This window comes from Montipora foliosa, chromosome 5 (genome assembly GCF_036669935.1).
Source record: "Montipora foliosa isolate CH-2021 chromosome 5, ASM3666993v2, whole genome shotgun sequence".
Classification (NCBI taxonomy): Eukaryota; Metazoa; Cnidaria; class Anthozoa; order Scleractinia; family Acroporidae; genus Montipora; species Montipora foliosa.
In genome coordinates, this window is record NC_090873.1 from 34,296,919 (window position 1) to 34,311,918 (window position 15,000).

At 39.4% G+C, this 15,000-nt stretch overlaps 1 protein-coding gene across 1 annotated transcript in view; it reads left to right on the plus strand.

Moving 5' to 3' along the window:
• The window catches only part of LOC138004028 (proteasomal ubiquitin receptor ADRM1-A-like), a 24,181-nt gene extending 13,103 nt beyond the window's left edge, over nucleotides 1-11,078 (plus strand). Inside the window, exons 3-8 of the mRNA XM_068850418.1 lie at nucleotides 5,435-5,582; nucleotides 6,894-7,084; nucleotides 8,310-8,342; nucleotides 8,985-9,145; nucleotides 10,050-10,152; nucleotides 10,797-11,078. Of these exons, the coding sequence (XP_068706519.1) occupies nucleotides 5,435-5,582; nucleotides 6,894-7,084; nucleotides 8,310-8,342; nucleotides 8,985-9,145; nucleotides 10,050-10,152; nucleotides 10,797-10,960 (800 nt within the window). The 3' untranslated portion in view covers nucleotides 10,961-11,078. The remainder of the gene's footprint in view (nucleotides 1-5,434; nucleotides 5,583-6,893; nucleotides 7,085-8,309; nucleotides 8,343-8,984; nucleotides 9,146-10,049; nucleotides 10,153-10,796) is intronic.
• Nucleotides 11,079-15,000: the final 3,922 nt, after the last annotated feature.

Sequence of the window (15,000 nt, forward strand, 5' to 3'; positions counted from 1 at the left end):
TAACGGGGTAGCAGGTAACAGGGTAACAAGGTAACAGGTAACACAGTAACAGGGTAACAGGGTAACGGGGTAACGGGGTAACGGGGTAACGGGGTAACATAACAACAGGGTAACAGGGTAACGGGGTAACGGGTTAACAGGTAACAGAGTATCAAAATAACAGGGTAATAGGGTAACGGTAAAAGGGAAACAAGGTAACAGGTGACGTGGTAATAATGTAACAGGTAACAGGTAACAAGATAACGGGGTAACGAGGTGACATGGTAACAAAGTACCTGGGTAACGGGGTAACAAGGTAACAATGTAACAGGTACCAAGGTAACAGGGTAACGAGGTAACAGGTAACAGGGTAACAAGGTAACATGGTAACGGGGTAACGGGGTAACATAACAACAGGGTTACAGGGTAACGGGTAACAGGATAACAAGGTAACATGGTAACGGGGTAACAAGGTAACGGGGTAACGAGGTAACATGGTAACATAACAACAGTCTTACAGGGTAACGGGTAACAGGGTAACAAGGTAACATGGTAACGGGTCAACAAAGTAACGGGGTAACGAGGTAACATGGTAACATAACAACAGGGTTAAAGGGTAACGGGTAACAGGGTAACAAGGTAACATGGTAACGGGTCAACAAGGTAACGGGGTAACGAGGTGACATGGTAACACGGTAACAAAGTAACAGGGTAACAGGCAACGGGGTAATAGGGTAGCAGGGGTACAGGGTAACGGGGTAACGAGGTAACGAGATACCGGGGTAACAGGTAACAGTCTGATAAGGTTGCAGGGTAACAGAGTATCAAGGTGACTTTGCATCCGTCTAACAGAGTAGAAAGACAACTGGGTACATTAAACTGCCAAAAGAAGTACGGTACATAATAATTATCATATATGAAGTACCTACCAGAGCTGGACTGGTTACCGCTGACTGCTGACCAAAACGAAAAGGACTCACTAGTTTCCAGTCCGGTCTTTCACGTGTTATCCAAGATGGCGGTGGATGACAATCTTTCTACGGATTCATTTTAAATGAGAAAGATTCGAAAGATACTGGAGTTCATTGAAAGGATTAAGTGCTGACTTAGAGTGTGTAATTTTCAAGAGTAATACATCATGTTCCTTTTGGAATAAGGCCGATTATTAGACTCAGACAGCATCAAACAAGGTAATCCGTTGATTTGTATTTCTCACAATCAACCTAATATATCGGGATAAAAGCGTTCTTTTTCATTTCTCCGTGTACAGAGTGATTTTTTGGGGGTATCCTGCATGAACCCTTTCATTACAAGAAGCTGTCCAAGTTTCAGAACATTCTTGATTCTCCATTAAATGTTCAGCCCAACTCAGATCACCTGGTTTCCTACAGGATGACCAAAGATCATGTCATCTTCCATAGCACAATGTATCCAAGAAAGGGAAATTCATGTAGCTACCTCGTGGAGTTCAATTCAAATGGGATGACTGTATATGGAAAAGTAGTTTGTTACATTGTACGTGAAAATGTGGCATATGCATTACTTGAGGAACACAAGAAAACTGGCAGAAATTGTCTGCCAAGATCTACCTTTACCTCAAGATCCAGTTTTAAAGGATGTTGTGGAGAGAAATTTAATAGGTGAACATTACCTTGAAGTTGAAGAAGATGGTGAACTATTAGTCGTCAGTTGTCATCAAATTGTAAATAGATGTCTTTTTGTCAAAACAAGGGAAGCTAGAGGTTTCATAACAGTGCTAGGCACTCCATATGATCATGATTAGACTTCAAAACTGATTAAACTGCCTTGGTGTGTAAGTTAAATAACTATAGCAATGTTAATCAATTTCCCTTAGCAGCCTACTGAAGGAATTTAATAAGCTAAGAATACGGGTTGGTACATTTCGCTGACCCCCAGTCAATGGACTACCCAAATGGACTACCCTAAAAATGCTATTCGAACTAGTACTGTTGATCTATGTGTAAGCAGCATCTCAAATAGTGCTTACTTAAGCCTCAACACCCATTTTAAATTAAACAGCATTGTTCAACAGTATTTAATTCAAAGCACTCATTTTAAAAAGGTTAGCTTACATGAAGTAATCCGCCATCACAACAATAATCGAAAGGTTTGAGATGCTGCTTACACATGGATCAACAGTACTCATTCGAAATAGTATTTTTAGGGTAGTCCATGGACTAACTAAGAATACACTGAATCTCAAATTTGAAAATTGAAGTTCAAATGCACTAGGTCTGTATGAAAAAGCTATTTTAACCGAGAGGTTTTTTTCCTCGCATACTCCGGTTTTCCCCTCTCATATAAAATTGATTTGTTCTGCTTTCAGTTGATTTGTAGTCTCCCCAATTAGTAGAGCCCTCATGCTCAAATAAATAGCCTTAAGACTCAAATAAAGTGATTGTTATTATTAGTATTACTATTTACCTATAAGATTGAAAAGTCATTGAATGCTAACTTTTTTGACAAGATCTTGTAAGATTGTCTAAACATTGTTTTTAATAGATGTTAGAGTGTTGATACGTAATAATTTTTCTGAGATCTTGTAATTTTTTTGTATCAATAGAATGCTGCAACCTGACTTTTGATGACTAGCCTGTGTACAGACCGCCCCTCCCCTCAAAAAAAAATCGGAGAGGAACGGTCTGTGATTTACCGTTGATAATCGTGTTCCATACCACGTGATTTTTCCTGGAATGTGTGGAAAATGATTTGATTGGTTATTACCCATCGATCATTACATCATTGAAACAACGAGGTTTGATTGGCTTTTATTTTTATTTCTCCACATCAACACCGTGAGAACCACCTTGAGAGATTTTACGATGAGTTCGTTCGTGTGTACTTTGAGCACGGTACAAAATACGAATAAAAATATTTTTGATTGTCAAAGAGGTTTTTCTTTTAAAGTACGAGCGGAATTGTTATCTATGGAGTGTAAAGTGGAAATCGATTCGACGTACATTTGTAGGAATTGTTAGCGCAAAAGAAACGAAAGCGCTCTTCACGAGGTGAATATAGCACTATTCAAAAGATTGTCCACTCGAAAACGTCTCCCGCTATTCCTTACTAGTCAATGTAATCCCAACCAGCCTAGCCATTCTCAAGTACAATCTACAAAGCGTGATGCCATGGAAGATTTGAGAATGTACACACCGAGGAAAATAACAGCTCATCGGCAACGATCTGTGCTGTTTTGAAGATCAGAGCCGTACCTGGTTGGAAGACTTGCAAATACATCCTCTCCTTTAAAGAGTGCTTCTATGCTATAAAGCCAAGGTATCTTAAAACTATCAGAGACGCTCTTCGATGCACGTTTGAAATCTACCTCATTGACCACCATTTTGAGAATTTAGCTCCAAACGAAATATGAGCCACGCAAATTTTGGTCAGCGTAGATTACTAAATAATGTATGCAAAATTATTCCAGAACACGATTACTAACGGTAAATCACAGACCGTTCCTCTCTGATGTTTTTTTGAAGGGGAGGGGCAGTCTGTACACAGGCTATTGATGACAAGATCTTGTAAGATTTCTTTAAGATCTTTTAAGATCTTAAAATGCTACGCACTGACTAAATTTGACAAGATCTTGTAAGATCTGTTTTAAGATCTTACAAGATTTTTATTAAGATCTTTTAAGGTCTTGGCAAGTTGGATACTCATTTTTTTTCTGATAAGATCTTGTAAGATTCTCTTAAGATCTTACAAGGTATTTTGTAAGATCTTAGAATGTTGAATATTGATTTTCTTGGATAAGATCTTGTAAGATCCTCTCAAGATCTTACAAGATTTTTATTAAGATTTTTTAAGATCTGAAGAGTTAAACAAGATCTTATTAAGATCTTAATCTTAATAAGAATCTTCCAAGATTCTTGTAAGATCTTACAAGATCTTAATAAGATTTCCACCTGGGTTTGCATTACAATGTATCGAGCTTTCGAGGAGAACATTTATCAATCAGTCTTGGGAGCGAAAGGGTTGATAGCCAATGGCATAAGAGGAGTCCTGTAGATCTCTTAGCAGCTGCTTTAAAATGCAACTAAATGTATAACAAAAAATTAAGAGGTGAATATAAGCATAAAGCATTTTGTACTTGGAAAAATACAAGAGCAGGCTATACCTCTGTAGAAATTGCAGGTGAAACACCCTTGCTAGAACACTACACCCACTTGTTCTAATACAGCAATGCTCGAAATTAGCAGTCGCCCGGTCATCCAAGACGACCAAAAAGTTTGGCGGGCGACTAATTTTTGGTAAATTTATGAAAAGGTTAGTTGCCCGAAGAAAAAAACAACCCAGCCAAAAAAAAAAAATGTTATACATAAGCAGTACCCGACTCTGATGTCAATGTCTGATTATAGTAGTGCAAATTCAACAATTTAACAAATTGAAAGTGGTTCAGCGTTGTCTGTTCTCTTACCAACGACGATATTGGTCATCACAGTGGTCAAAATGTTGTGGACTCATGAGGCACAGCTTTTTACCACAATATTCAACGCCAAAGAAAGAGCAAGCGTTGTCTATAACTTTCTCGCAATATGGTTGGTGTTTTTTCCAAAATGAGCATTCTAGATTGGCTATTACATTGCCTGACAAATTGACACAGCATTGTCTAGGCTCTTATTGACGATGGCAAATTAGCCAATCAGATTGCAAGATTACAAGCAATTTTGTGGTAAAGAATTAATGTGCTGCAGATGAGCATTTTCCCATGTTTTGAATATCTGTGGCTTTTACAAAATTTGTCAGATTCGAAAAATTTGTGTGTACTGTGATGTAAATGGCAATGGAAATAACTTAAACCCAGACTTCCACAAAAAACTACAGGCGTACACTTAGAACTACACTCTTTTCTTATAAGAACCCTTTTTATAAGAACGTTGAGGCTGAAATTTTACCCAAATTTGTTTTGCTCATCTGTATTTGAAATGAAAGCATAAAATATTATTAATTAATAAATGCAACTTAATATTATTCTTTTGTATAACATAACAATCGTGTTCTTATTGCATGATATACATCTCAGTTTGTAATAGTGAGCAGTTCTTATTATTTTATAATCTACCAAAATAACTTCAACACCATCAATTGAAGTCATCAGAGTGAAACTAAGGCTGATGTAAATTTAAGAGCATCTTAAGAATGTTTTCAACCTCACATCGCAAAAACATATAAGAACATTCAGCCTCAGCTCCAAAATTAGACGTTCTTATAAAAAAAATGTATAGGATACTCAAGCTCCAACGCCATGCGATTGCATCTCAACACGGCATGCATTTAAACGTATGGGGTTTCCCAATGGGCAACCAGGTACGTGTATTCATCAGGGCAACCAAATTTATACATGTAGGTTTAATTGCCTGGCTTTTCAAACACGGACAACCTGGACTTTTTTTTAATTCCAAGCACTGATACAAGTATGTTTAATCATTAGGTGATGGGCAATTGCAAGGCCTCCTGGGTAATCTGGATCAGCAGCAGTTGTTACAGTTATTAAGTGGTTATGGTGGAGCTCTGGGTGGTCACAGCAGTTTGTCCAGTGCAGGAAGTTCTGTCACACCACCTGCTGCTGCTTCTCCTACGTGAGTAATAACAGGAGAAATCAACCAATTTAGTAATTTTTTTATGAACCAGAGGCTGTGCAAGCATGGCTACAGGTAGCCTATCCTCTTGATGCTCTTCTGGTTTCGGCCAAGTCGAGATAGACTGGAACGTTTTCCCCTTCTGATGTCACTGTTTGAAAGCAACATCTACAATCATAGACAAAAGTAGGTGGGAAGGTTATGTAAATGAACCGCAATGATCAGAGCTGTACTTCAACCCGCTTCTGTTAAAGCACAAAAGAAATAGTTTCACCTTCTCTTATATAGCCCTCCTCCCTCCTATTCAATGTTGAGAGTTAACACAACAATTTCCCACTAAAACCATTCAGTTTTGCACAATATTGAATAGGGGGTGGGGAGGAGGGGGGGAGGGGAGAGAGGCAATGAAGACGTCAAAAGTGCTGACCTTCCCAAGGGTTTTGTCCATGATTGTAGGTCCACGCTAAGAGTAATGCCCCATTTAACCCATTGACTCCTTGGGTACCTTAGGATGCCCCCGGCTGACAAGTAAAATTATTATACAATGCTGATGCTATCTCAAATTTGATTGGCTAAAAGCACCCCGCTAATTCTAGATGGCGCTGTGTCATCGCGTCACATCTACAGACACTGGCATTTATGCATGTAGGTATGACGCGTTTTTGCAGACAATGAAGTTTTGTTTACATCTCGATATCGGGAGCATTTTTCATAAGACCGTACAACTTAACTTAAGAATTTTGTTCAAAAGTTTCAGTTCGATTCAGTTTTTCCTGAAACGTTTTCAGATGTTTTAGGCTTAAATCCTTTCTGTAAACCTTTTGAATTCCGCTTTACATGTAATTCACGGCTGTCATTAATAAAGATGTTTACACTGAAACGTGTCATTGCGTGGCTTACTTTGTTGTTGTTCTGTGAAATGTCTCAACGCTTCTACATTTATAATTGTATAATAAAACAATTATTGGATTCGGTTTTCGCATGATAGCGAAATTATCAAGGCCTCGGTTTGTGTTATCCGCCTCAGCCTTCGGCTTCGGCAGATAACACAAACCTCATGCTCAACCTCATCCAATAATTGCTTATTATCTGGCGTTAGACGGGGTAAAATCTGTTAAGTGTCAATCCCAGGGGTCAATGGGTTAAGGTTGTTGTTGTGAGTGAAATTACAGGTGACACGCAAATAGAAATAGAACCCAGGAAGCCCGTATTCAAATCAAGGGTTCCAAAGAAAGCCGCCTCCATCATCCTACATGAATTGTCTGGGCCATGCCTCCTCCTTTGAAAAAAAAATAATCTTGTGTGTTCTAGGCCAACCAGAGTGCAATCCTCTCCTGGACCAAGGACGACATCCTCAGCAGCATCATCAGGGACCACCACACCACGTCCTGTAACAGCAACCCCAACAGTGCCTCCACCTGCTCCGTCTCGTCCAGTTCAGGAAACTGCTCATCAAGCTGTGCAGTTGAGTGACTTGCAAAGTATCCTGTCCCACATGCAAGGTATAATTTATATCAGGGAACTTAAATGGCTACATTGTATATTGGCTTGAGTTTTTTGCACCATACACATGAGTACTGTACATGTAAGGGTTCCCAATTTTTCTTAGTTTATTTTATTTTTATTTATTAACTTTGCCAGTCAAGCTGGCAGAGCGCCACAGCAGCTTGCGCCAATTACTGTGGCCCCTTTTTTTACCCTCCCAACCATGATACACAACAGAAGACAGACCACAACACTGGGAACTACGTGCCCTACTCTTAGCGACAAGTGTGTGGGTTCTTTTACGTCCGTGAGTGAGGGGTTGTGAGACGGGACCTCCGGCTTATCGTCCTTATCCGAGAAGACTTGAAAGTCTAACCATTTGCAGATGTAGTTACAAAGGCAGCACTTTCTCCTCAGTTATTTTAAGACCCTGAGTGTTGGTACGGCCGGAATTGAACTCGCGACCTCCGCGTGACAGCCCGGTGCTCAACAAGTGCTGACAAGTTTGTCAGTTCGACACTAAAATCTTGTAACCAAAAACATGCAATTTGTACTATGGGAAGTTTGCGACCAACATCTACAGACAGAGAAACTGTTGTGCATTGGGGGTCTACAAATAGTGATGGACAAACAAAAGAAGATAATTGGGGATCTACATGTAAATTTATAAACTTAAGTCTTTTTGATCTATTCACCAGCATTGGGGTGATGTGGCAGCATGATAATCAATAATTGTACGGTGTACATGTACATGTCAATGTAAACATTCCTGTCATTCAGTCAATCAGTAGCAATCCTTCTCTGCGTGTTTGGGCGTTCTAGCAATCAGTTTGTGACATCAAATCAGGAATAGACTCGCTCCCTTTCTAACTCGGTCGAGAACAAAAAGTTTTGAAGCCTAGGAAGAGGGGAAAAAAGGCCACAATGCGTTTCGAACAGGTGCAAAGATTCATCTTAGCGAAAAAAAATTTTTGAGGTTAGGGGTCACTTTCAGGCAATGCTTTCTCTCTGTTATTTAAAGGCCTTGAGTGTTGGTATAGCCAGAGTTGAACTCACGACCTCACGCCCACTACTCCAGTGCTTAACCAAGTGAGCCAGTCTGTATTATTTCATGTTGTTTTGGTTTGGCCAAGAAGGTTTCAAACTGCAATCTACATGTACTACATGTAGCAATTTTTCGTCATTGTAATGTATGCCTTTCTCATAACACAAAAATTATACCAGTTTTTTTTTTAATTCTAGTGCCTGCAGAAAACAGTGATGAACCAAGAGAATGTATGTCAAGTACTGTGATATTACCCTTATTTCTGCTCTATACACAATTGAAGGGCTACAAGTAACGTCATCCTTAGTGTGTTCTAAGTGCACTTTTTCGCCCGAAAAGCCATTTTTTAAAACTGCCGTCTTGACAACTTCGTTGCTTAGTGGAGGATGGGTTCCTGAGACATCCTTGAGTTTCCACTATTGGTAGCCAGCTCCAAGATGAAGACTGCACCCATGGCTGGCAAAGCTGACAACCCAGCCATGAGCCCCCACGCAAGATAGAAGATAGCCCACCCGTCATGATAAACAGTGGAAAGTAGAGGGAGGACGGAGGGGGGAAAACTGCTAAACACTCTACACAAAAATTGCATTTAACCTCATTTTAAGAAGCCAGAACCACTTTGCTTCGTCTCATGGTTTAGAACCTGATAAAAATACTCCAGCTCATTTATTAAACAGTACTTAAAGGTACTTTGAAGGTGTCAGTGATAAGCTCGGCATGCAAGGAAGAAACCCAAAAATCAGTGCTTTTGCATGCTTCAGCTTTCATTGGTTGACACAGAAATGCTGCAAATGAAAACTAACTTTTGGTACAAGTTTGTATCTTTTCATTTTATGTGATTATATTTTATTTTCCTCCACATTTTTCTTCAGCGGTGGACTTGTCCACTGTTCTTACCCCTGACTCCCTGATGCCTTTGCTGACAGATCCTGAGTTCCGTGAACAGCTTGCACCTTTTCTTCCAGCTGGTGATGAGCTGTCGCAGAATCCTACGGAGCTGGCTACTACCCTGCGCTCACCACAGTTTCAGCAGGTTAGTGTGGTACAATTTGCGAAGTACAAAATAGTATTGTTTTAGAGTCAAGCATACTGCTTTTCAATGGGAATACACAGCGCAGATACTCTTTGTACAGTTTTCGTTCCTGTTTTATCAGAACTTTTCAGGCCACAAACCAGCAAGAACGAATGCCTTGTGGTTTCTGATAGAATGTCACTCACCTAATTCATGTCACTTGTATAGTAAGTCTATTCACTACCTATGTCTGTAAATAAGCTTGTGCAGCTAAAGAACTGTGACTATTCTCTGGGGAGTTTTCTTAATTTTAAACAGTGACAGGAAGGAAAAAAGTAAAGGAATAAATGTGACCTCTCACGCGAAAACGTTCCTAACGACTAGTCGTTCTAAGGCGTGAAGCCGTGAAGTAGCCGTGAGAACGGAAAGGAAAGTCGTTCTCACGAGTTAAGGAATTGGAAGTCGTTCGCTTTCCTCAAGCAGTCGTTCGAAAATATCACGTACCCGTGAAAACGGCTCTGGTCATTCACGAGAGAAAGCAACCATTGTTTGTCAATCGAACAACTCAAGCAACAGAAGGTGATCAAGTCTTGCACTTTCGCTGGCCACCGCGATACGAAATTCGCAAAACACTGTTGTAAAACTAAGCTCTTTAACAACACTTCTAGCAATAATGGGAAGGTTGACACCGCAAGGACAGAAAATAAGCTGCTGGAGAACCGCGATAATAATAATTCTCGCAAATATGCGTAGCTTCAAAGTAACTTAACTATTTGTGATACGTTGATCAGAACTGTTGTTGTCTTTATTCTTTCAACGACACTTAAAAAGTCGCATGATCTGAATTGAAAAGTTTAATTGTGAGGCTAAAATATAATACTAGAGAAAAATAGTCAGCATTACAGAGCTTTTATCTTCTCTCCAGGCTGTTGGAATGTTTAGTTCTGCATTGCAGTCAGGGCAGCTAGCACCATTGATGGGACAGTTTGGCTTTAATGAGGATGTTATGGGGGCAGCTAGCCGAGGAGGTATGTGGTGGCAGTTGGTTTGGAATCAAAGAAGAATCATACAAATGTGTTTCTTTTTTCTCGTTTTTGATGAAAATGGTTTTTACAAGTCTAAAGAAGGAACCTAAAAAGACATCTGCTAAGTAGTGAAGTTTAGCAAGATGATACATGTAAGGTTATAGGTTTAATTAACGCTAACAGGAGTGATCATTATGTAAATTCACCCCGCAATTTAATTACATTATCAGGTATATAAGTATTGAGAATGAAGATCATTATCAGCTCAAGGGTATCATCTTGATATATGTAACACCAAATTCTCATGACCAGCGAACAAAGAAATGTAAGGAAGTAGCTAGGAGAATGAACTTTTAGATTATTGGAATCAACTTGAGTTTTCATGTCTGTTCATACAACCCAGTTGTTTTTTATCTCACTCTTAGTCCTGGGAATATAAAACAATGTTCTTGATCCCCTAAGAGTGAAATGTTCAGAAAGGATAGTTTTTAAAGAAAATGCATTTCCCCACCACCTAATTCTCTTTAAAATCAGTCCTAAACAAATTGGAATTTTCAGAATAATTCTACATTTGCTCTTCACAATTATGGGAGTATAGGAAATGAAGGCTAACCAATCAGTTAATGAAACAAGTGAATGTCTTTCAGATATGGTTGAATTTGTACGAGCTGTCCAAGAATCCTCTCGTCCCAGCACTGCTGACAGCACCAGTACCTCAGATGAAACCTCACGGCCTACAACAGCCGCCGAGGAAGACCAAGGGACCGGGGACAAAGACAAGGATGAAGATGAGGCCATGAGTTTGGACTAAGAAGCAGCATTCAACAATAAATTGATTTGCATATTTTCTTATAATTGTACCATTTGCTAAACTTGTAGACGCAAATAAATGTGTTCAGAAACCTTGGTCATGAAGGCAGGTTGTTTCACCATTAGACTACATTGACTCCTTTCAATTTAGCAAATGTTAACCTAATTATCAGCCCCTCCCCTAGTACTCAGGCTAAGCACATGTTTGTAATCTGACTGGCGGAAAGACTGTAGTCTAAAAAATTGGCCTCAATTTTGAAAGATCGTCTGAGCTTTCTAACAGTAAATTCAATTCCCCAAACAGCACGACATGGATTATTCCAAGGCTAAGAATTTACAAGACAAGTGGAAAGCGGATGCCAAAATGGTGAAGGTTATCAGTAACTAACCTACCAGGCAAGAAAACCTGGACCGAAGCCATCGTCAAGAGAATCATGCAAGCCAAACAAAATTCAAATTGTACTCGACTTTTATTGACAGGATTTCATTAAAACGTTTATCTTATCATGAACGGTGTGTGGTCTTCTATTTATTTAAAAATTAATTTTGTCAATGGTCAAAATAACTCAAAATACCGTGACTGTGCTCCTTTAAACTAAATAAATATATCCTGTAGAAATCAGTTATACTATTTATCACAGTATGTCAGTTCAGAGTCTAGATACACTGTATATCGCATTGTAAGCACCGTAAACATTGTAAGTAGTGAATTGTTTTGTAATTACCGCAAGTCTTGTAAGTAGTGTAACTATTGTAATTACTGTTAGTATTGTAGGTTGGGTTTGAATTGTAAGTATTCTAGTATATTGGTTACCCTTAAGGGCCCACAGACGGATTTTTTGCGCGTTGCTAAGGAAGTGAAATGTTACTTCCGGTGACTGACGTCATCATATCATGAGCTGACCAGAAAACCCACTCACCGACCTGAAAAAATTGATAGAGTGGTTTTCAATTGAGTGTCGAAAGTAATTAGCGAATTACTTTGGTTTATGATTACTTCACTCAGTGATTGGTTCAAAGTTCTCGCGGCAGTTTTTCAACAAATCAGAAGTGAAACCAAAACCAATCGTGGCTCGCGCGTGCACATTTTCCCGCGCTTTGTGTCGGCTACGTGTAATTACTTCGAGTTTTGATTGTTTTACTGGATTCTGTCCGTCCTTTTTGATTGGACAAAGTAATTACTTTGGTTTTGGTTTTACGACACTCATTTGAAAACCGCTCTAACAATCTCCTAATTCGTTTGCATCGAAGACTTTTCCTCGACCTTCCTCGCGCTCGTTCTCAGATCAACTGCGCTTGCGTAAACGAACTGACTCCCGGTTTGAGAAAAAGCTAAATTTTCGTCTGTCTTTAAATGGAATTAATTTTTTTTTAATATGGCACGTTTCACCCCCAAATATAGAATATAGCTAAGCATTGATTTTTACAAATCATCTGTATTGAAAATGTTATGGGTATTTCAGCATAGTTTATCTCTCTAAAAAGAACATTTTTCAAACTAAAAAGAAAACCATGCCTGGCTGGATGCAAAAACGAATACAAATTATCAAACCACTGATTAAACACCCAAATTGTGTAGCTCGTAGACAAATTTAGAGTTTTCTTTAATTGGTCACGTGACCATGGGCGTGGCATGGTGACGTCATATTTAGGGTCATTGGTTTACAAAAGTTGGAAACTGACCAAGATAATGCTAAATTCTCTCAAATTACTTAAGCATTACATCCTTAGCAACGCACCCCAAAAACACGTCAGTAGGCCCTTAAGTGTTGTATGTAGCGAACGTTGAGGAATTAATAATCTCTAGATGCCAAAAAAAAAAATTTGTGCACCCACAGCTCGTTTCGGAAGAGACAGACTAATTACCGAGTTAGGATTTCGAGTTGGATTTCTAGTTGGATTTCCAGTTGGATTTTCGAGTTGGATTTTCGAGTTAGGATTTCGAGTTGGATTTCGAGTTGGATTTTCGAGTTAGGATTTTCGAGTTAGGATTTTTTGGCGGGATTCTTTTGGCGGTTTTTTTTTTCGGTGGGGTTTCCAATAAATTTTCAGTGGGGTTTCCAATAAATTTTTAGTGGTTTTACACAACATACTTTGTCAGTGGTGTTGCACATCGTCTCGAGGTCTTTTCAAGATGGAGGAGAAAGAGGATTGCTGATCGTTAAATAAATAAATAAATAAATAGAAACGTTCTTGGTGCGCATTTAAAAAATCTCAATGCGCTTACAATAAATAATAACAATAATAACAATAGCAAATTAGTAATAACCACACTAATTAAAAATCAAAACTCTTAAGCTACAAAGGTATCATTGGTCATCAAGGAGGTGGCGACGAAAAAGGTAAGTTTTAAGTGCCGTTTTGAAACGTTGACAGAGACGAGGCTGACTTAATATGCTCAGGTATAGAGTTCCACAGTTTAGGAGCAGCGAAGGCAAACGCCCTCTCACCATAGTAGAGGGTATTAGGGCGGTACGAGTTCTGAAGTAAGGATTGCTTGGAGGAGCGAAGTGTCCGTGAAGGATTCCGAAACTTGAGTAACTCGCGGAGGTAAGATGGACCTTGATTGTGGAGACACTTAAACGTAAGAAGCAGGATCTTAAATTCCAGTCTGGCAGGTATAGGCAACCAGTGGAGATCCCTCAAAATAGGGGTCATATGGTCAGTTCGACGAGCTCCCACAATCAGCCTAGCTGCAGTATTCTGAACTCTTTGTAGCTTAGCGAGTTCGTAGGAGGGCAGACCATATAGGAGACTGTTACAATAGTCTAGATGCGAAATAACAAGTGCATTTACCAATCGCTTAAGCGGGTCCGGAGGTAGATACTTCCGAATGCGGCCAATAGAGTTAATGAAGAAGAAAGCTTTTTTACAAAGATCATTGATATGGCTGGATAAAGTGAAATTAGCGTCCATGATAACTCCAAGGTTTCGGGTCTTTGATGTAATATCCACAGGGACTCCAGCAACCATGAACTGAGGTCCTAGTGAGGGATTTTTCACAAATCGAGATGTTAAACGCAGGACCCCTGTTTTTCCACGATTAGTCTGTAGCTTATTACATGTATTCCAGTCAAAGACAGCTTTAATAGGGCAATCTTGTTTAACCTATCGTAGTATTGCATTCGTAATTGTATTTTTGACTGGAAACAATAGCTGGCACTTCAAAGAATGCTTTTAGTTATTATTCATTAACTTTCGACTGTCTGTTTATTTGCGTGTTGAATCGGCCGGGGTTGTAACCATAACTCATGTTCAGTTTAAAATTCTGTCATCTACTTTTATACCTGGTAGTTTTGGAAACGTGAGCAGGAGGGGTGGGCAGGCCTTGAGTCCCCATGGTGAGGAGACTTATAAAGACCTTACTTACTTGAATGAAGCGTACAAGCGTGCAAAAACCGAAAGGCAGGGGCAAGAAGAAATTTCTTTGGATGTGAAAAATTCTTTGAATGTTTCGTATGATATCCAACCGCTTAAAATGCAGAAAACAAAACAGTTTCTGGGGGTTAGGGAACTAGGACAGCACTGTAAAGCGGCATTGGTGCCATTTGTTGGTCTTCAAACCATAGTGGAATTATAGGATTTATAGATTTGCTTTTTGTTGTGTCTAATTCTTAACGCGGATTTCTAAATTTCTACCACCAGAATAGATATGACAAATCATATTCTAGATCTTACCTTCGATTTACGCCCGGTTATCGTACCTTTTTTCGTTTCGTTTATCTTTTGGTATTAAAGCTTTTCCAATCTTGCTATTTTTGAAATGAGGAGCATGTTAGTGGCGAAGGGAAATGAGTTCATGGAAGACTCAATGTCTTGCCTCATACTTCATGTATGCTTTATATAGTGACGTCTCAGAATAAAAAGGCAAAACACTAACCCCACCCCTACACGAATTCTTTTGATGACTGCATCCCTGGCCAAATCCTGGCATACGGCGAGACACGGCGAGAGGACACGCGTGAAAAACGCAGTGCGCATGCGTGCTTTCCCTGCTTCCGGCGCGAATTTGCCAGTGCCTTCCCCCATCGAAATTATACT